The 20,998-nt window shown below is 49.8% G+C and overlaps 4 protein-coding genes across 4 annotated transcripts; 2 read left to right on the top strand and 2 right to left on the bottom strand.

The window, feature by feature from the left end:
* Positions 1 to 2,174: 2,174 nt before the first annotated feature.
* On the bottom strand, positions 2,175 to 5,726 carry Triagg1_1275 (uncharacterized protein; the record flags this gene model as incomplete). The annotated part of the gene is made up of 5 exons (XM_062895327.1): positions 2,175 to 3,857; positions 3,945 to 4,534; positions 4,658 to 4,943; positions 4,995 to 5,229; positions 5,608 to 5,726. The coding sequence occupies 5 exons, from the start codon at positions 5,724 to 5,726 to the stop codon at positions 2,175 to 2,177; spliced, it is 2,913 nt and encodes a 970-aa protein (XP_062759614.1).
* Positions 5,727 to 8,441: 2,715 nt separating this feature from the next.
* Positions 8,442 to 9,179, bottom strand: Triagg1_1274 (uncharacterized protein; the record flags this gene model as incomplete). The annotated part of the gene is made up of 1 exon (XM_062895326.1): positions 8,442 to 9,179. One exon carries the CDS (start codon positions 9,177 to 9,179, stop codon positions 8,442 to 8,444), a length of 738 nt encoding a protein of 245 aa, XP_062759613.1.
* Positions 9,180 to 12,071: 2,892 nt separating this feature from the next.
* On the top strand, positions 12,072 to 14,464 carry Triagg1_1273 (uncharacterized protein; the record flags this gene model as incomplete). The annotated part of the gene is made up of 16 exons (XM_062895325.1): positions 12,072 to 12,246; positions 12,316 to 12,341; positions 12,424 to 12,476; positions 12,533 to 12,629; positions 12,747 to 12,827; positions 12,879 to 12,976; positions 13,038 to 13,142; positions 13,199 to 13,266; positions 13,327 to 13,347; positions 13,408 to 13,531; positions 13,589 to 13,709; positions 13,766 to 13,792; positions 13,934 to 13,938; positions 13,999 to 14,027; positions 14,081 to 14,134; positions 14,193 to 14,464. The coding sequence occupies 16 exons, from the start codon at positions 12,072 to 12,074 to the stop codon at positions 14,462 to 14,464; spliced, it is 1,356 nt and encodes a 451-aa protein (XP_062759612.1).
* Positions 14,465 to 14,994: 530 nt separating this feature from the next.
* Positions 14,995 to 20,577, top strand: Triagg1_1272 (uncharacterized protein; the record flags this gene model as incomplete). The annotated part of the gene is made up of 3 exons (XM_062895324.1): positions 14,995 to 15,251; positions 15,313 to 17,981; positions 18,356 to 20,577. The coding sequence occupies 3 exons, from the start codon at positions 14,995 to 14,997 to the stop codon at positions 20,575 to 20,577; spliced, it is 5,148 nt and encodes a 1,715-aa protein (XP_062759611.1).
* Positions 20,578 to 20,998: the final 421 nt, after the last annotated feature.

The following is a 20,998-nucleotide window of genomic DNA, read 5'->3' as shown; positions in this document are numbered from 1 at the left end:
TGATGACTATTGGCGTTATACACGGCTCACGGTCCAAGTATACACCTTACCTATAACCTCACATTATGTGCTACACCATAAGCACGTGTTACAACAGCTGCTCTGTATGGGTATCTTGTGTATAACGGAACATTTAATTCTACGGCACGTTATTCTTCGGGCAACTTCTGTATGCCGAGATGTTCGGTTGCGGCTTCAGAAGCAATCCTTAATGTCGTTGATCCAAGAGGGGCTATACACGAGCGTGTGATCTGGCAACGGACACCGACCTCTCGGCCGAGTGGTACTCTCGGAGAACGACGAAGCTGTGGAGATTCCAAGTCTATTTATTTTACAATCATTATACTTAACAATCGACATTATTTTGCCACTGCTGTTTGAAGAGTCAACTAGCCACACTGATGAGGAAAGGATTGGGTCCACATACAAAGTAACCCTTCCTGGCAACCTTGTCAAAGTTGTGGTGTGAGATTAAGCCCAGCTAGGTACACATCTGGACGCAAGATGTACTCGGATATAGGCGCTCCTACTGATGTAAACCAGTCTAATATAGCATATGGCTGCACGACTTTTAAGCTTAGTATAGTACCAAGGTTGAGAGTCCCCAATTATGTTGTTGGTTGATGCGATCTGTACGGGTTGATCGGTTGTGCCAAGTCAACGCATGTAGGAACCTACGCGGGTATACATAAATGGACTATTCTGCCTCCTACTAAAGCATAATTCTAAGCTTCAATGTTTGTTCTTGTAATCATTGGGCTAGGTCTCATTCTATACCCCTCAGATTTTAAAATGCGCTGGGATGCACTTGTTTCAGCTCTAGTATTATTCTAGATGCTGGCATCGTGTAAGTGTATAATACATATATATCAGGGCGAGTGGGATTCTACCCTTATGAGACCATGACAGAGGAATCTGCAACATACAACTCCTGAGTAGCTTGCGAAGGAAATGTTGGAATTGCTATATAATATTAGATTATTCACAGTATAAGATGGTGGCTGAGGACCTTGCTCACGTCTGTCATGAGCCGTATTCTCCAGTAAATGTTTACATGAATCGAGATTTATGCATATTCGCAGTGTTATAGACACTTCCTTTGAACCTTTGGATGAATGCCCGCCATAAACATAAACAAAAGCTCATTCTCTCATTATCAGCATAACACCACAGACTATATCCCAACGCCCAACCCTCATCTCCCACAACCACGAACACCCCACGGCCTCTCGACCACGGGTTCGATGTACTTTCGGCTCTCAGGCATGTGCGACGTGGGAAACGTGGATTTTTACAAGCAAGGTGACGGCAGCTGGCTGTTTTATATCGCTGGCGGCGATGCAGGTGTGCAGGGAACTTGTTATAATGGTCATGATTAGCATCAGGGATTGTTTTGGTGTCAGTGCTTCTTGTAGCTGGAAGAATATTCTGGTTTGTTATATTCGGAAATTTGCAATCCTTAGACGACAAGAGGTAGAAGTAGTCAATTTATTTGATGAGGTTGTGAAGAAAAGACAGAAGAAACAAGGTGTGTTGATAAGAGGATATTTACAACCAAAAGTATTCACAGCTTTGACTCGAGACATTCACAATTGCTCCAAGTAAACCTATTCATGCGTGCAACCCGTGTGTATTTTGTGTTGACGAACCATGATCGAGTAAACAGAGTATCAATCTGGGCTATATACTTGAGAAGAAGAAAAGTGCCCAACAACCACAATAGCGTTCACACAGTCCAAAAGCTCCAATTACTCCCATGTGTACTCTAAGCTGCAAGTCATTAAGTCGCAGCATTCCCGTTGGGACGAGCCCGAAACGCCGTTTTCCAATTGCCCTCCGAGGGTATCCGTTTCCCATTGAAATAAAGAAATCGCTCTATGATTTGTGTTTTGTGATGAGAAGAAATAAGATGCCGTTTATGCGCTACTACCGCAATCCAGTTTCCATAACCTAAGGAATCATCCGTCTAAACCCGAAGATAGAGTAGAGAAGAAGAAGAAAAAGATAAAAAAAAAATCAAAGGGTAATATCAGTTCGACACGAAAGAAGAACTCAATGCCAAAGGGCCATGGGTTGTGCTACCAACAGTCGCTTGGGATACAAGAACCAACGAGAGTAGCGTTATGGTGATTAGTGGTGTGATGGCGTTGCCACCAAACTGGGGCTGGCATCACCTAAGACGGCGTTCCCCTTTCCTCCAAGCTGGTACCTTCGAAGCTGTAGAGGCGAACTTCTCCATCCTCGCTGCCACTTGCCATGCGGCTATCGCTCAGCCCAACGCAAGTCACAGGGCCAGCGTGGCCGGTGAAGCTGCGCTCACACTTGCCGGAACGAGGCTCCCAGACCTTGGTCATGGAATCATTGGCACCAGTGACGACACGGAGAGTGTCGCCCACCAAGCCCCAGATGCCCTCGACGTGACCAAACATGCTGCGGACGCATTTGCCTGTGGCAATGTCCCACAGTCGGACCGTATTATCGAGGCCACCGGTAAGCATGTAGCGGGGAGGCAGAGGCCGAGAGGGATCCGACACGAAGCCGGAGCCAAACGCAGCACGCCGGTCGGATGTCTGGTCTGGAAGAGGTGCTGGGGAATCGCCCCGTCCGCTATTCGTTGATGCGGCATCGGTCTTGTCAGCGTTGGGGTCCTCGTCAGGCTCAAAGTCTGGTGGCATCAGCAAGATTTGCTGCACCTGTCCGACATGGCCCAAGAAAGTCTTGATGCATTGCTTCGAGTCCAGGTCCCACAGCTTAACGGAGAGGTCGTCGGAGGCTGAGAAGACGGTGCGAGATGCGGAATCGAGGCGCACATGGTTGACCCAGTCGGAGTGACCCCGCAGCGTCCAGGTTTGCTTGGTATCGAAGCTGAAGATCTTGACCGTCTTGTCGATGGAGCCCGAAACGAGCTTACACCCATCAAAGTGAATGGAGAGGACACCATCTGTGTGTCCCTGGAGTGTACTGATGCATTCGCCCGTGTGCCAGTTCCAGATCTTGATCGTCTTGTCGAAGCTTCCGCTGATCAGCTTGGCGTCGTCGAACTGCAGGGTCCTAATCGTCGAAGTGTGTCCACGCAGCGTGCGGATGCATTCTCCCGTCTCGACGTTCCAGATCTTGATGGTTGTATCGTAGGATCCGGTCGCCAAGATGTTGTGGTCGAATTGCAGGCAGGTGATGCCGTTTTCGTGGCCCTTGAATGTCCTGATGGAACAGCGTCCCGTCTTCCAGTTGTATCCAACCTTGTAACGATCCCTATACACGTCCTTCCACGGCCGAAACTTTCGTTCTTCGTCGAGCTGCGCCCGGCCGTTGCCCGATTTGTTGACCCGTGATCGCTTGGCGGCGCCGTCGTCGCGAACCACCATGGCTCGTTTGTTGGAGCCTTGGGCGGGAGCTGAGGCGGGCTCAGCTGAAGCCTCGGCGGCGCGATTGGATGGAGTTGGGTGCGCCGTCTGTTGATGCCGGCTCCATGCCATGAGTTTTTTCCGCTCCAATAGCGGCAGACCCCAGCCACACTTTGTGCATTTCCGGTCAATGTGCTGTTCGCACATTCGGTGCCAAACGACGTCATCGTCGGCCAGATCCCTCCAGCGCCGACTGACCTGCGCAGCTTTACACAGCGATACGGTATCTAAATAACACAAGATCTTGTACGATAGTTCTACGGGCAGGGTGGCGATGAAATCGATCTTGAGCTGTTCTTGGACTTCGCGGGAGACGGTCGAGAGCTGGGGGAAGCAGCACTGGGTGATGATGCCCTGCAGCATCAGTTCGCGATGTTTGGCCGGGGCGGCGGAGAACAAAGACCAGACATGGGTAATTGCTTCCTGGTCGGCGGATGAGAGACTGTTGAGCTCCTACAGAACGGAAAGGGAAAGCATTGTTAGTAAGGTGACATGTCAGACAGGACGAGCAGGGATAGCTTGATTTAGACATGGACATACCCGTTGAATGGTTCCCATCTTGGTCTCATCTGCGGCTCGACGACACTTTGAATCGGGGCGATGGCGATAGCAGTACTTGGTATTGGGGTCCTTGATATTGACCAAGGCATTGCCGGTGCCGGTAGTGTCGTCTCTCTTGAGGTTCTTGCCAACGGGAGCATATTGGTCGGGAATGTGCTCTTTGAGAAAGGGACTCAAGGTCTTGCCAACGAGGTCGAAGGGCATCTTGACGAGACCCTTGGAGGGGATTTCTTCCTCACCCTCGCGGCGTCGCTCGCAGTTGTCTTTCGATGGCGGCTGCTGCGACAAGGACTGATGGGCAGAAACAGAGTTGGAGGTAGCGACAGAAGCAGGATCAAGAGCAGGAACGGAGACGGAGAGCGACGACGAAGGCAGAGTGTTGACAGTAGAGGTGGATAGCGAAGGTGAAGGCGAAGGTGATGTCGCAGTCGGTGTTAGAGAGGCAGTGACAACTGCTTCGGCCGTCGAAGAGTGGTCATAGTGGGCTCGAGACAGGGAAGAGAGAGAAGTCGGCTCGCGGCCGGGAGAAGTCGACAGGGACTCCATGGGGATAATATGCGGTGAGAAGGCTTATCGCACAACGTAGCAAAGGTTAATTGGGATTGCGGCGACTCATGCGCTGTCAAGCGAGAAGGCCAGCGATTGCGTGCTCCGGCCTTGGTATTCTGAGACACCACCCTACAGGCAAGTACACGCTGCGAGAGCCCGTTGCTCCGTTCCGTCTAACGAGACAGCAGTGGCAGGACGAGGCCCGTGAGCCGTTGCGTGCGAGGATACGAACACGACGGGATTCTGCGGTTCGAGGGATGGCGAATGGCAGTTCTGGCTGGTGGCGCTCGCGGTGGTGAGGATGATGGAATCCGGATGATGGAATTTGATGGAGGAATTCTGACGGTTGGCCGCCCGCTGATTCGGCAGTGCAGAGGCCAAGTCGAGTCGGACGCAGGGCTGCAGTTTCGGTTTCCAGCAGGTTCGCAACTATCCAGTCAGCGTGTCTTGTCGTGTTCAATCCTTTCCGTCTTTGCTCACACGACAGACGCTGCAGGACGGCGGAGGAGGAGGAGCCAGGCCGGGGATTGTGATTGACAGAGGCGGCGAGATCGATATTGGGTTGCACCCCCAAGATTGCAGAGTCGCAGGGGGAGGGAAAAAAACCCAGTCAGAAACGGGCAGTAGGTGTTGAGTAGCTTTGCTTGGGTGCGATGGCGCCAAAATGGCGTTATCACACAGCGTGCGTGGCTCGCTAAAGCTTAACGGACGGGGCCTGTACAGTAGCCAACGCCCTATGGCAACCACTGTTGAGCGACCCGATAGGCCTAGAGCCGCTGCCAGCTGCTGCGGTGGAGGTGCTGAGGCCCTGTGACTGGCCTTGGGATGCCCCGCCCCGACGACCCGATGGTGGGATGGAATGGCGGAGGATCCCTTTAGTCATAAAGACTGGACTCCGTCGCCCCAGAAGTTGAAAAACCATGACTGAATTCCCAGTTTTTTCTCTTGTTCTAGTCTTTGCTTTGACTTCTTTTTTTGCCTTCTGCTCGCTGTCCACGTGCCTGACATAAGCCGGCGTTGCCACCGCCGTGCAAGAATTTGCGACGTTGGCCGCCGTATCGAAAGCAACAGAACCTGACGTTGAACCCCGGACCCGGCAGATCTCGCCATCGATGCCATGGAGCACAACACCGCCGCGCCGACTCCCGAGATTGCCATTCCAGGAGCCGCGACGATCGCCTCAGAGACCCCCGAGAGCCGCTGACGGGCCATTTTGCCTTGGCCCCGACAGCGGCGAGTGCCGCAGAGAAGGAACTATTGCTACCGTGCTATCGTACAACATCGCTGCTTGTGGTCGCTGAGGGATCGAGGTTGCGAGGGTGGCTTGAGCCGGGCTCTGACCTCAGCTGATGGTTTGTTGCTACTATAGTAATATGGAGTTCGTGTCTTGGAATAACACAACGACACGCGCAACACCATCACATTGCAAGCTACGCAACACCAATGCCCTCATTGGGATACCGACACGGCCTAGCATCAACGGATGGAGACATTCTTGGCCGCCCTTCAGCTCACACCTGTGCCTGGCGCAGCGATTATGCCGCATCCAGCTTCCCCAAGCAGGTAGCATCAACGCAACAAGAGGCCGAAGTGTTGACTGCATGGAACGAACCAACCTCGGCGACCTCCCTAAACCTGCAGAACCAACGCCAACCTACTCTCTCGACATCATCACCAGGTCAATCAAATTAAATGGACCCCTCGCGACATTTCTGCCCATGGGGTTTCGATTGACGATCTCTGGCGGCGACTTGCGCCTAGCTGCTTTGGCTCAGGGACACGCTTCGGCTGGCCACTGGCACCGCCGGAATGGCGCAATTCTCACCATCAAAGGCGTTTGGATCCCTCGCCGCCAAATCTGTCGGATGGCAGCACCAGCTCAAGCCCGCGCCTGAGTCACTTTTCGGTGGATAACAAAAGTGCAAAAAAGGCCCATTGGCCCCCCTGGATCCCTTTTTTCTCAGGAGCTTGGATGTTTATTCCGGGCGTGCGGCCTGTCACACATGCATGAGTGGTGAAATGACGAGGCTCTGCTTGGGCTGAGATTGCATGTGTCTGTCTGGCCTGCCATCCGGCATCAACATCCAGTCCTCATGTCAGCAGGCGCAAGTTTCCCGACGTCAAAATCCTGAGACGCGGTACTTTGCCGCAGATGGCTGCGTCACACACCGTTTCGTTCGTTCGCATCATAATATCTCTTTGCATTGCTATTGATCAATCAAAGACGAGGACATGCAATGCGACATCATGGCTTTGAAGTTGTCACTCGGGCACTTGATGGCGACATGAAGCGCCGGTTGGATTTCAAATCAATTCTCACTCAGGAGGCCTCGACAAAAGTCGCCGAAGAGCCCGCTGGTCCAAGGAGTCAGGAGCTAACTTCAGGCTCGACTTGGTATACTGACTGGGCTGCGATTTCGATTTATCCCCATTGCCACGGGCCGTAAATGATGGTATTGGGCGACGATAAGCCAGTTTGTCACGAGGGGTCACATCCCGCAAAGGTCCATCTAAATCATCAAAGCCAACAGCTTATGGTGAGCTTCAGAGCCACACATGCTTTTGTCGCAACGTCCACAATCGAGCTCGTGCTAGGCTGCATGTCTCTGATGCATTTCCCAACATAAGCGAGGGCAGCCGACTCTTTGTGCGTCCACACGTTTTGAGTCCTTGCGGTCTGGCCCCGGCGTCATCCCACACATTTCTGTGACATCTGGCGGGAAAATCAGGTCATGGTATCTTTTAGCCCCCTCTCACAAAAGAAGATGAGAGCCCAGAGTGACTCAGATGCAAATACGGAGTATCTCGGATGGATATCTCGGATGACTATGTCGGATAGCCATCGCCTAGGGCCATTTCCATGTTGTAAATACAGTCTTGTATACGGCCGACATGTCTTGCCAGCTTCTCGATCTATTCGTAGTAATCAACGTAGCCTGTTGTCAAGTCAAATCTCGACGTCATGTATCAGGTACTGCGAGTCTCAGATCCTTTTTGAGCGACTTGATCTTGCTCGTTGAGATCTGCCAGGCCCTACCACTCCGCTGGACCCCGTACCCTGGTTTTCATTCGCCCATGACTCTCCCGACCCCGACGACGTAGCAATGAGTGTCTGAAAGGTACCTACATGTAAAGGCCTCGACTCTTCGGCCGGGGGTTCCGCTTTAGCCCTGGCTACATGTAATCTGGAAATGTAACCCTGGGTAGGAAACCTGACCATATCAGCTGATTATCAACTTTTTTTCGAGCCCTGGTTATTGTAAACTTCGAACATTGGATAATCTTGCAAAAACATTCAAGATGCCCAAGTAAGCGGTTTCAATAAGTCTTGATTGGTGCGGGTAGCACGCGGCTCAAAGGCCAGATTTGAAGTTGAAGGTCGAAGTGAGCAGCCAATGTTTCGGTCGGTTGAGAGGAAACATGAGACACCGCCTTCTGGATTGCATCAGCGTTGCAGAACTTACCCGCATGAATCCCACCTGACATCAACTGGACATGATCTCTAATCATCTTTCTCAGAAAGGACCAAGATGTTCTACGAGACCGGCAAAATAGCATCCTAAAGGAGTAAGCACTCGGAGTTCCGCGTCGTGATGAAAGAATAGGTTGGAACCTCGGCCGGAAAGTGCATGTACCTTGATGGCCTCCCATTTTATCAGGGCCAAAAGCTATATCAGTACATGTAGTTTCATCATATAGCTGGCTATTTTACTGCGGGTTGCATGTAGAGTTGGATACATCACATCATCGACTTTGTCGTTCATATGCCATTATCACTCCATTACCTCAGCTCCATCTTCAATTAAAAGCTCAACGCTATCATGACGGAGAGACAAGGACAACTTGTTCCCTCTCAATGAAACAGTTCCTACAGAGAATTCGTTACTCTAGTATGTACGCAGTCCATGTGTTTTCACCAAGTGCGGCTCAATACCTGTGCTTCTTCTTAACAATAGAGGCCACATGGGTGATTACAAAAACACCTTTCTCGGCGTCATTAGACCAAGTCCCCTCGTAAAGCACGCCGTCCTTTGATTTGTATGATCCAGCACCATGTCTCATGCCATTGAAGCACAGCCCACGATATACTCCCCCATTGCGATAAGTAATCTTTCCTCTACCGGTGAATTTCCCATTCTGCGTCTCTCCTTCATAAATTGACCCGTTACCAAAGTGACGAAACGTCGTTCCCTTTCCGCTGGCTTGGCTGCTGTTCCAGGTTCCCTCCATCCAGTCTCCGTTTGCCCAGCGCCAGACACCTTTTCCAAATGGCACATTCTTCTTCCACTGGCCCGAGTAACTGGAGCCAGTCTTGCTATTCTTTTGAGTACCGGCTCCAGATCTTCGGCCAGCCTCGAACCAGCCGTCATACACACGCCCGTCGCTCGTCGTCAGTTTTCCGTGGCCGGCCTTGACGCCTTTGGACCACATGCCGGCATATTCGGCCGTCTTGGTGGTGTATTTCCCGTGCCCCGAGTATATCCCATTGTCCCACTCGCCTTCGTACATGGTGCCGTCCTTGTATCTCATAACTCCTTTGCCGTGAGGCACGTAGACGGGAGGACGTTTTGAAGTCGTCGAGGCCTTGACGGCCGAGCCTGTGTATTTTCCTTGTTTACCTCTCACGAATATGGTATCGGAGATCTCTACAAGTGTTCGAGCCATGGGGGAGGGTTTCGGAAGGATAATCTATAGGATTGAATGACCTTTGGAAGCGCTTATTCGAAGGGATACGTAGATGGAGGTTTTGTTTGGAGTTTACAACTGAACATTAGTTTAAAACAAGAGAAAAACAGTTTTGAGTAAAGGAGACATTATTTAGTCAAATGAGCTGGTCCTTGTTTTGTCTTTTGCCATTTCAGGTTAATCCAGTATCATGCGCATTTGGCTGCCTGGAGATACATGCAGGCGTATTCCACCTCGGTACACTTACAAATAACGACATATAGTAAGGCTCTAATCGAATCCAATTAATGTTGGTCGCCTCGTCGTGAAAGGAATCGCTGAATATCGGGGATTTGCACTGTGGCAGCACCAGCTGGGTCAGTCCTCCAATCAGAAGAGCAGTAATGCAGCTCTCATTTCTGCATGACATGATCCTTACAGCAGAACGGTTAACCGATGGGTGGTGGAATAGCACACCGTTTACATTTGAGGCAGGAAGACAAGGCGTTCTCTGCGGGCATAATATGAGGCGGATTGGTTGTTGGCAGGCAAACTTGAGGGAATGAGGCTGAAGTTGTCTACTATGTCGAGTCACTGACAGTATGTAGAGGCATACAAAAGCTCTTTTCTTTTGGAAGAGTCTGATGGCAATGGTCTCCATGGCCGTCATCCTTCTAGTCATAGAGGCATTGATCTAGAAAGGCATAATCCGTCATGGAATTACCTGTATTTTCTAACCCTGATACCAACTGAAACTTCTTTCAACTTAGGTCACTTTCCATCCCAACAATTGTTGATCATGTTTCTTGTCACAAGTATTCGCCCTCGAATCTACAACACATTTTACTACACCCCGCGCGGGGTTGGCAAATATTACGTCGCTGAATTAACATCGAAACCTCCCTTTTATTGTCATCGGCCCACGTGGTAGGGTTGGCGTCATGAAACGATGCCATACGGCCTTGCAAAGGACTCTTCAAGGCCACCCTTCAGGCAGAGCAATAGACATGTCCCCTTGTGGCTACTGATCATCAATATTTTCTAAAGAGTCTGTTGATTTCGGTAGATCTGACCGTTCGAGAATGAAGTGGTTGCTATCTCTTCTGAAGTAGCAACATCAAGTCCCCTGGATCCCTAAAACGAGGAATGTGAATGTCTCGGCCATTCTACCGCTCGTGTACAGTCTCACAATAGACTATATGATACCTTACAGAAATGCCACTCCAAAGGTAACAAATGACAGTACTAATACACTGCCGCTCCTATGTCTTGTATTTGCCAAATAGTGGTGACCGAATCGGATCGGCTTTAGATGAAGTTGCGCTCTTTCAGTTACAAGAATAAAGGCATTGGAGAAAACCCGGGGAAGCTCTCACTCTGATGCCTAAGATTTACATTCCTGCCTACCCGAACCTATGGTCCAACGACATTTTGAGTTGTTAGGTCGTCAACGTCCGCTCTCATTTCAACTTGAGACAGACTTCACGCAGTGACCGCTACTTCCCTGGTATGGAGATCATTTAGCCTCAGACAAAAATTTGCTCAGCTGATTAATGTCTCTCCGAACACCATGCAAAAGCAGGAGAAGCAGTAGCAAGAGTAACAGTGGTAATATTAAGCACTTGACGCCCGACAGAACGCTCCTTTCTCTCCAAAATGCCAACCGCGATGAAGCCACCGTGAGTCTTCTACAGTCCACTATGGAGACCAAAGACACGCCGACGCGCTTCCCTGCTCTCTCCGCAGACGTATTTACAGCCAGCGATTCCCCCACGGCAGAGAGTCCGCCTGTTAGCCCACGAACTCAGCTCCCTGCGTATGGCGACGAGAGAGAGCCTCCGAAATACCAAGAAGATGGACTAAGCAAAGATGAAGACGCCATAAACAAAGCGAAAACGAGAAGAACACTGTTTGTTCGACTATTGTCGTCCATCTTCGTGACTGTGATAGTCTTGCTGGTTGTGGCGGCCGCGGTGGGGCGAATTTACGATAGGCAGGCCAGGGAGAAGAAGTCGAAAGAAGAACAAAAGTGAGACTGCCTATGCCCTTGTTAATACTTGAGAGAAGATTGAATTGCTGAGTTTCATTAATTGAAGGGCCGGTGATACGGGTATGGGAGTCAAGATCCAAGAAGGAAACGATACTCTTCTGGTGTCATTAACAGCCACTTCTGCGGCTCTCGTCTTTACTGTTGCGGCATCAGCCGTTTCATCTATTGCATAAATCTTGAATAACGCCCGATTATCATTATCGCACAGTTTATCTCATTATATGTACCTATTTACAGTACAGCTATAATCATTCAGTATGAAATCATGAAACAATTGCTATCGCAACTAGGGGGAACTATCGCTCTCACTCTCTCGCAGGAGTAACGAGCACATTGACAAAGTGAAAGGACCGGAGCATTGCCTACATACTTTCTCTAGTAAAGCAAGGTTCCCCAATTCTCCGTTTCTTCTTATGATTAACTTCAACTTCATCTTGTCTGCAACCTTGTACTTAAATTGTCACTATCGTATTGGTTGCCAACGCGAAGACTCTTCATATTCCCAGAACAGCAACTGCCCATGCTTATAAGCTGCATTTGAGGCATCTTGGCATAAGTGCCTCCATATAGGTATGTGGGAATATTACCTGGTAGATCGAACTAGATCCAATCGACGCTTGTTTTCTGCGAATTGACGAGATTGGCCAATTGAGCTCAATCTGGACTGGAGAGTTTCCGTGCCCCCGCCGACTACGTAGCCCGACAGCGGAATCGCTTTTGACTCACATCACGAACGCCCAAGACTTCAATTGTAGATCTCCAGCATTACTTATTACTTATCCTGCTCAAGTACATCGTATAACACCATCGACGCTTGCCATTGAGCACAGTCGATCGACATCATGTGCGGTACCTGCAACGGAGACGCAGCGCCCGCCGCAACCTCAACGGCGGACAATGTTGCTCCCTCAACATCAACAAGAAACGGCGTCAATCCTGCCCGGGGCCTGTCGGCGGCTTCTCCCTACCAGCGTGTTCAGGACTACATCTCAAATGTTGGCAGATTCAAGATCATTGGTACAGCAATCTGCAATTTCCCCTTCTCCTCGTGTGCATCACATCACAGCGACTGACGCTGTATCTTAGAGAGCACTTTGAGAGAAGGAGAGCAGGTACGTATCCTCAATTCCTACGTCGACCCGACTTCTTTTTCCTTTTCTACGATATTTCTTTGATATTCACATCTGTTACTAGTTTGCCAACGCCTTTTTCGATCTCGAGACTAAGATCAAGATCGCCAAAGCACTGTCAGTAAACAACATCACAATATACGATGAACCACATACTAACACAGTTGGTAAAGCGATAACTTTGGTGTAGACTACATCGAGCTGACCAGCCCTGTAGCTAGTCAAGCTTCTTATGATGACTGCAAGGCCATCTGTCAGCTTGGTCTCAAGGTTCGTTCTCAGCTCAACTGCAGTATCGATCGGCCCGCTGGATGGCTACATTTTGATAGCGGGACAGTCGTCGCTCTCAATAACTAAGACATATAACTAAACACTATGCATCTCTAGGCCAAGATCCTTACCCACGTCCGCTGTAATATGGAAGATGCGAGAAAGGCAGTCGAGTGCGGCGTGGATGGCGTCGACCTGGTAGCCTCCTCTAATCCTCTTTCGATTGCTCAACTGCTTATGCCTTGTTAGGTCATTGGAACATCAAGCTTCCTCCGGGAATATTCCCACGGCAAGAGCATGGATATGATCAAATCCATTGCCCTGGAGGTCATTGCCTATGTCAAGAGGTTGTTTACCCGCCGACAAGTTAACCCATGCCGCCGTAATGAGAGCTAAGTTCAAGTTCAGCAAGGGCATTGAAGTCCGCTTTTCAAGTGAGGACTCCTTCAGGAGCAACCTCGTCGATATCCTACAGCTCTACCAGGCTTGTGACAAGGCTGGTGTCAACCGAGTGTACGGACATCGTTTCCCACCGTGTTGCATGCGTTCGGTTAGCTAACAGATCCCAGAGGCGTCGCTGATACTGTTGGCGGAGCCACGCCAAGGATGGTCTACGACTTGATCAGAACACTGAGAGGTGAGTTCCCGTGTCTTTCAGTATCACCTGCAGACTCCCGTAACTAACTCATATGTATAGGCTGTGTGGGCTGTGACATAGGTAACCTTGGCCATCATCGAGCTCCCAACTTATGAAACCTTTGGCTGACCCTAACCCCAGAGACCCATTTTCACGACGATACGGGCTGCGCAGTTGCAAATGCACACTCTGCGCTCGAAGCCGGAGCCACGCACGTTGACACCTCGGTATTGGGAATCGGCGAACGCAATGGCATTACTCCGCTGTAAGTAGGATAATCGTCCATCTTGAGGAACAGCAAAACCGCTGACCCCAAGAGAAGTGGTGCTTTGATGGCCCGGATGGTTGTGACAGCACCGGACTATGTCAAGTCGAAGTATAATCTCAAGGCATTGAAGAGCTTGGAAACCCTGGTTGCCGATGCTGTCCAGATCAACATCCCAGTAAGGATAAGGAGAGCATTCTGAACTCTGATGTGTTGAGCTAATCTCGTTCCTAGTTCAACAATCCTGTGACGGGCTTTTGCGTACGTTTCACTCCTCCACTAGTCGACACTCATACACATTATTTCCTCCTCTACCCATCTTCCTTGCATCACTGACCTCACTTTTTCTTTTTGTCCCTGTGTCCGAGCATACTTATCTTGTTCCCGCTAACCTTGAGATAGGCATTGTAAGCTATTCATTGATCGGTGACGGTTACCTGATTCCGATCTAACTAACTCGCACACAGCACTCACAAGGCTGGCATCCATGCTAAGGGTAAGATGAAGAAGTTGCAGTCACCCCTATTCCAGCGCTAACTATGTTTATAGCTATTCTTGCTAACCCATCAACCTACGAGATCATCAATCCGCACGACTTCGGAAGTGCGTCCACGCCCACCACCCTTTCTATCGAGTCCTCTATGCTAATGTCTGCTTTCAGTGACACGCTATGTCTCCATTAATTCAAGAATTACAGGCTGGAATGCTGTCAAGGCCCGAATCGAGCAGCTAGGCCTGGGCGCGGAGTTCTCCGATGATCAAGTTAAGGAAGTGTACGCATCCCCCCTCTTCTCCGCGGTGTTTCACTGCACGGGCGATATTGACATTATGCGCAGGACTGCCAAGATTAAGCAAATGGCGGACATTCGGCCCCTGGCTATTGACGACACAGACTCAATCATTAGGTCTTACCATCTAGATCTGAAGGTATAAGCTTGAGACGAACGAGGATGTCTACTCCATGAAGGTGTGTGTAGAAGAGTAAGCAAAAATTTGGGTACTTTGGTTAGATGATGATAGATGGATAAAAAAACAAGATCTAGACATTCATCGACACGCTCTATCATGAACGAAAATGGATCAAGTTGTTAATCAGTCAACAGACTTATCAGATGCAGGCTGTTACATCGCAATAATAGTTAAGCTGCGCGAAACCAACAGTCTATTAACATGGGCAGATTAAGGTTCAAATTTTCATATCTTGGAAATGCTATTATCATCATAGCCGGCCACTGATGGGCAAAACACACTTCTAGAGGAGGTAATAACATGTAACTACCTATATGTAACCTTTATCAGCATCATCCTAGGTATATTAGCCAATCAGTAGCTGCAGGTCTCGTGATGCTCCCAGCCTTGCGATTCTGTTGGGCATCAAGGGCTCCCTTCGATTAGAAAAGATTACGTTTATGCACCAAGATTGATCAGCATTATCATTAGCTTGTCGGGAATCAAACAACACAATGGAACAACCAGCGTCTTGTCGACGCGAGATTCACAACTCTCAATTTGGCGACAATGCCACTGTCGATCAAGGCAACCACACTTACAACATACATATACCACGACGGTCAGCTGGATCCGCCATCCGCAATATTCCTTATCCACTCAATGAGGATCTTGTCAATCGCCCAGATCTCATGGAAAAGCTCAATGAGCTCCTACCGCAGGAGTCACACACATACTGCAGTGCGGCTCTCTGGGGTCTCGGCGGATCAGGGTAACTCCCAACCTCTTGTGCTTCAAATCTACGTATGAGTACGACTACTAAAAGCGCCAAGGAAAACACAAATTGCCCTCAATTATGCGTATCAACGGTGCGATAAAAGAAACTGTTCCGTCTTTTGGGTGCATGCCGACAACGAGGCAACTTTTTCGCAAGATTACAAAACAATAGCCCAAGCATTCGACATCGATCAGCAACTCAAAGATGGAGATCTATTCGCGGCTGTACGCGATCAAATAGCGGCGCAGCCAAATTGGGTGCTTGTTCTCGACAATGCCGACGACCTACGGCTATTTGGTGTTGATCAAGCACCAGAGCAGACAAAGAGTTTATTTCAATACATCCCTCGGGCGTCCATCGGGACAGTGTTATGGACCTCTCGCGACGCTCATATTGCGGGGACGCTTGTGGGTTCAGCGCGAAGCATTGAGGTTGCCCAAATGAAATCCGATGAAGCAGAAACTCTTTTGAAAACAGCAAGGAACTTGGAGGTGGGAAGAGAAGAAGTGGAAACTATTGCCTTGCTAGAACAACTCCAGTGGCTTCCGTTGGCCATTATGCAAGCCGGGTCGTATATGAGACGGACGTCGACATCACCCAAAGAGTATTTATCTCTTCTAGCGCAAAGCAAAAGAAGATGGGACATTCTCAAAGCAAATGAGTTCGATAGGCATCGGAGACCTGATGTTCCTAACAACGTCCTTGAGACATGGAGCATCTCAATTGACCGCCTCAGACAAGAAAGCGAGATTGCGTATAATATTCTCCACGTCATCGCATATGTTGCCAATCAGAATATTTCACACGACATTATAACAACTACACTCAAGCACAGCGCTATTCAGCTAGAGAAGTTGGATGCTGAGGCTACCAAGGCGGTCACACGGCTGAAAGAGTTTTCCTTTCTTGGTATGCACCAAATGGAAGATGGCAGTCGGAATTACGAGATGCACAAACTGGTTCAGGAGGCTACACGATATGGCCTAAGCGTGTGGGAAGCCAGCATTCTCGATAAGGCTACCTTGGGGAATGAAGGCGAGCGATATTTTTCTGGTATAGCTGTGCAAGTCATAGATGATCTTTTCCCAGATTCGAAACCGGAAACTTGGACGCAATGTGAGAAATATTTAGCACATGCCGTTCAAATAGGAGACTGGGCGGATTTGAACGAAAAACAAACCGAGAGGCACCATCTCTACAAAAGAGTGTTCTTTTTTCTTAACGATCGTGGGCGTTGGAGGGAGAGTGAAGTTGTCAGTAACAGGGGCTTAGAAATTGACCGAAAAAGGTGGGGAGAAAAGCACCCAGATACAATATTTAGTATGGGAGACGTTGCGTTATCATACCAGTTACAAGGCCGGCACAAAGAGGCGGAGGCTCTTCGAGTTCAAATCGTCGATCTTCAACGACAAGTTCTTGGAGACGAGCATCCGGACACGATTTCTAGCATGAAATACCTTGCAATGACATACAATGATCTAGGCCGGCATAGCGAGGCAGAGGCTCTTGCAGTTCAAGTCTTCGATCTTCGACGAAAAGCTCTTGGAGACGAGCATCCGGACACAATTGATAGCATGGAAGACCTTGCAACAACCTATCATGAACAAGGTCGGCATAACGAGGCAGAGGCTCTTCGAGTTCAAACACTAGATCTTCGACGAAAAATCCTCGGAGACGAGCATCCGGACACAATCGATAGCATGAAACACCTTGCAACAACCTATCATGAACAAGGTCGGCATAACGAGGCAGAGGCTCTTCGAGTTCAAACACTAGATCTTCGACGAAAAATCCTCGGAGACAAACATTTAGACACGATTCGGAGCATGAAAGACCTGGCCATAACATATTGTGAACGAGGTCGGTATAACGAGGCAGAGGCTCTTACATTTCAAGCACTGGATCTTCAACAGGAAATTCTAGGAGATAAACATCCAGATGCAATAGACAGCATAGGAAATCTTGCATATATATATAAGCGACAGGGCCGGTATGAGGAGACAGAGACTCTTAGCGTTCGAATACTTGACCTAAGACGGGATATTCTAGGAAAACACCACCCGGATACTATTAGAGCCATGAAATTCCTTGCTCACATATGGAAGATCCAGGGCCGCCTGGTTGATGCGCTTGCGCTAATGGTAGAGTGTGCGGAACATGAGCTCTCTGTATTGGGGCGAAATCATCCAGATACAGTCTTTTCGTTCTCAGCTCTCAAATATTGGGCATACGGGGATTATACTCCAGAGTCAAAGGGAGCTGACAGCCAAGCTGAGCAAAGGGAGGGAGACTCTCAGAAAGTGCAACTCAACAGAACCCTTCCCGAGGATTGGACCGGTACAAGTTCGCCCACTCTCCAGCAACAACCGCAGAGCTCCGGCACAGGCAGCTCTAGTGGCGCCGTTGCTATTAATGCCGCCCTCGACGGTAGTAGCTATACGGCTATGATGCATACAGGTTCTACTTCTACCCTGCCCAGCCCCGGCGAGCTTCCCTCGGGGTGGGAGCAACGCTGGACCCACGAAGGACGAGCCTACTTCGTCGACCACAACACGCGGACCACGTCGTGGGTTGACCCTCGCCAGCAACAGCAACGACAGCAAGGCTCCGGCGAGCTCCCCCCAAGCCGGGATCAGCGCCGGAGCCCCGAAGGACAAACCCCCTTGGTCGATCACAGCAAGCAAACCACGATGTTGGTCGAACCACGCGGGGAGCAGTCCATTCGTACGGGCGGTCAGAACAAGAACAATGCTAGAATGTGTTTCTTTTTTAGATGGTTTCAATAATGCTCTGTAGGCGACATACTCTCCAAAATGATTTATGATAATACATTGGTGATATATATTACGTACCTTAGATATGCGTGCGTGGATACATGTAATATTCCCACGCAAGCACATGTGTAAGACGCGCTAGAACATGGCAAGACCTCTGTGCGGGCTGAGTGCAGCACAACCTGAAATGCCCATATATCCCCTCACCAGATTCCCCTCAGAGCTCTTCAAGCTCAGCTCGAATCAACTTTCCACTTCAAGGCAATGAAAAGAAGAGTAGTCACTCTGCCAAACTTTTCGTTATGCGTCTACTCCATACAAAAGAGCTCGACACCGGGGGGTTTGAGCTAAAAGAATTCGGCCAAGAAAATGTCCCGCCCTACGCCATCTTGTCGCACACCTGGGGCGAAGAAGAAGTCACCTTTCAGGACATGACTCTTGGTCGCTTCGCCAACAAGAAAGGCTACGACAAAATCAGAGGCTGCTGCGTCCTGGCAAGGGCAAACGGATACGACTATGCCTGGGTGGACACGTGTTGCATCGACAAGACAAGCAGCGCTGAGCTGTCCGAGGCCATCAACTCCATGTACCAGTGGTACGCTGAAGCCGACGTCTGCTATGGCTTTCTCGCAGACGTGCCGTCACAGGTTGATTTTTCGGAGAGCAGGTGGTTTACCAGAGGGTGGACGCTTCAAGAGCTGATTGCGCCAGAGACGATGATCTTCTTAGACGACGCATGGAACGAGTTGGGCACTAGAGAAAGCCTGAAACAAGAAATTTCCAAGCGTACCGGCATACCGATGAGCGTTCTCTCGGGTTCCAGTCTCGGGAGTGTAAGTGTCGCTCAGAAAATGTCATGGGCCGCCTCGAGGCAAACATCACGGTCAGAAGACCGAGCCTACTGTCTCATGGGCATATTCGGCATCAACATGCCGTTGTTGTATGGCGAGGGGGACAGGGCCTTTATGAGACTCCAAGAGGAGATTATGAAGGTGACGGACGACGACAGCATTTTCGCCTGGAGATCCAAAACCCAGCACCACTCGTCGCTATTGGCAACATCTCCAGATGCGTTTGAGCATTCCGGCAACGTTGTCCGCAGGCGCACTGGCTGGCTTCCAGACAGTAGATCTTGGACAGTCAGTAACAAGGGTATCCGCCTAGAGCTATCTTATATGGGAGTAGGACATCAAGGATTGGGGCTCGCCATCCTGCATTGTGCAGAACGCAATAGAAAGAGACACGACTTTATTGCGATATACCTCAAAGACGTATCCCTTACCATGGAGAACTTTGAGAGAGTCTGGTGCGAACGGTACGAGTTGTTTGATCCCATGCCCTTTCGACCAAGTCAACGCCCTCAAAGATGGATCAACGTCCGGCAGCATCGTCCAGTAACAACGCGAATGCGAAATCTCAGCCGTATAGGAAGCGCAAGTATTGCAGCGCAAGGGCAACCCCAACCGAACCCTCGTGATGATCCTGATTGGGGTCTGTTCGACGCGACGATCAATTTTATCAATGGCTCGTCAGCACCGCCGCCAGTGAATTGGAACACCGGAGAACAGCCTTCGCTCCTCGACATGGCAAAAGCAGGGCGTGTATTGGAGACGCAATGGCTACTTGCGGAGCGCTCCACCAAGCCCGATCAGAAGGATAGGAGTGGACGAACAGCTCTGTCACATGCAGCGGCTAACGGGCATGCGAAAATCGTATGGTCGCTCTTGATGCGGCGTGATGTCAAGCCAGATGAAAAGGATTCAGGCGGACGAACGCCTCTGTCTCATGCAGCCAAAGAGGGCCATGCCGAGGTTGTCTGGCTTCTGCTGACTCGAGGCGATATCGACATCCACTCAAAGGATAGTAAAGGGCAGACACCGCTGTTCCATGCAGCGGCAAACGGGCGCAAAACCATCATATCAATGCTGCTGGCCCGTGGGGAGTCGCAGCATCATTTGCGAGACGATTCCGGGAGGACGCCGCTCTCGTATGCGTCCGAGGGGGGACACGAAGCCGCTGTCGAGATGTTCCTCGACCGAAGCGACATGGACGCAGATGCAAGAGACGACGAAGGACTAACGCCTCTCGCCTATGCCGCCTTTAACGGACACTATTCGGTCACCATCATGTTGATTGAGCAGGGAGCCGACATCGACTCACAGGATAATCGTCGCCAGACACCACTATGGTTGGCAATTCAAAAGGGCCACGAGAGAATTGTCGATTTGCTTCTCAACAATGGAGCTAATATGGAGATTAAGGGCTACGATGGCTGCACGCCGCTTTTATCTGCAGTTTGTGTAGGACGGGAGGACATTATGCAGCTGCTCATCGACAAGGGCGCTGATTTGGATACGACGAATGATTATGGCGAAACACCGCTGATTAGGGCCATCAGGGATGAACATACAGCTATGGCCAAGATACTGATTGAGAAGGGTGCAGAAGTCGATGTTAAGGACAAGTATCACACGACTGCGCTGCAGTATGCATCTGAGAAGGGATATCACGATATTGTTCAACTGCTTGGTCACAACGGCACTTGACGACAATTGTGGACACAAACAATCTAAATTACAACGAAACAACGAGATGGTCGAGTTGGCTGCCCAATAGAGGTGACAGACTATGGTCGCGGATAAAGTAGGTCGGCTGTTGGAATTTGTACTTGGGGCAGCACAATAGTATTTCTCAGTTATATAGAATGTTCAGCGATCAACAGGTATATATTGAAGATGGATGGAGTCTTTGAGAAGCTATGAGATTGCTTTCTTTGATCATGGGTTTATATCTTGCTCCATATTGGGCGTGGACAGTCCAACTCTTGGGTAGTACTGCTTCAGAGTGTCACATTTAAGATTAGTCCACAGGCAATTCTTGTTCAATGATCAAACGACTCTCCCACGATGATACTTCTCTTCATCAAAGCTCTAGCCCAAGCATGAATATTGAAGCCATCGTAGCCAA

The sequence above is a fragment of the Trichoderma aggressivum genome (assembly GCF_033847375.1).
Source record: "Trichoderma aggressivum f. europaeum strain CBS 100526 chromosome Unknown scaffold_003, whole genome shotgun sequence".
Classification (NCBI taxonomy): Eukaryota; Fungi; Ascomycota; class Sordariomycetes; order Hypocreales; family Hypocreaceae; genus Trichoderma; species Trichoderma aggressivum.
Note: the sequence above shows the minus strand (reverse complement) of the source record. Positions and strands in the feature narration are given on the sequence as shown.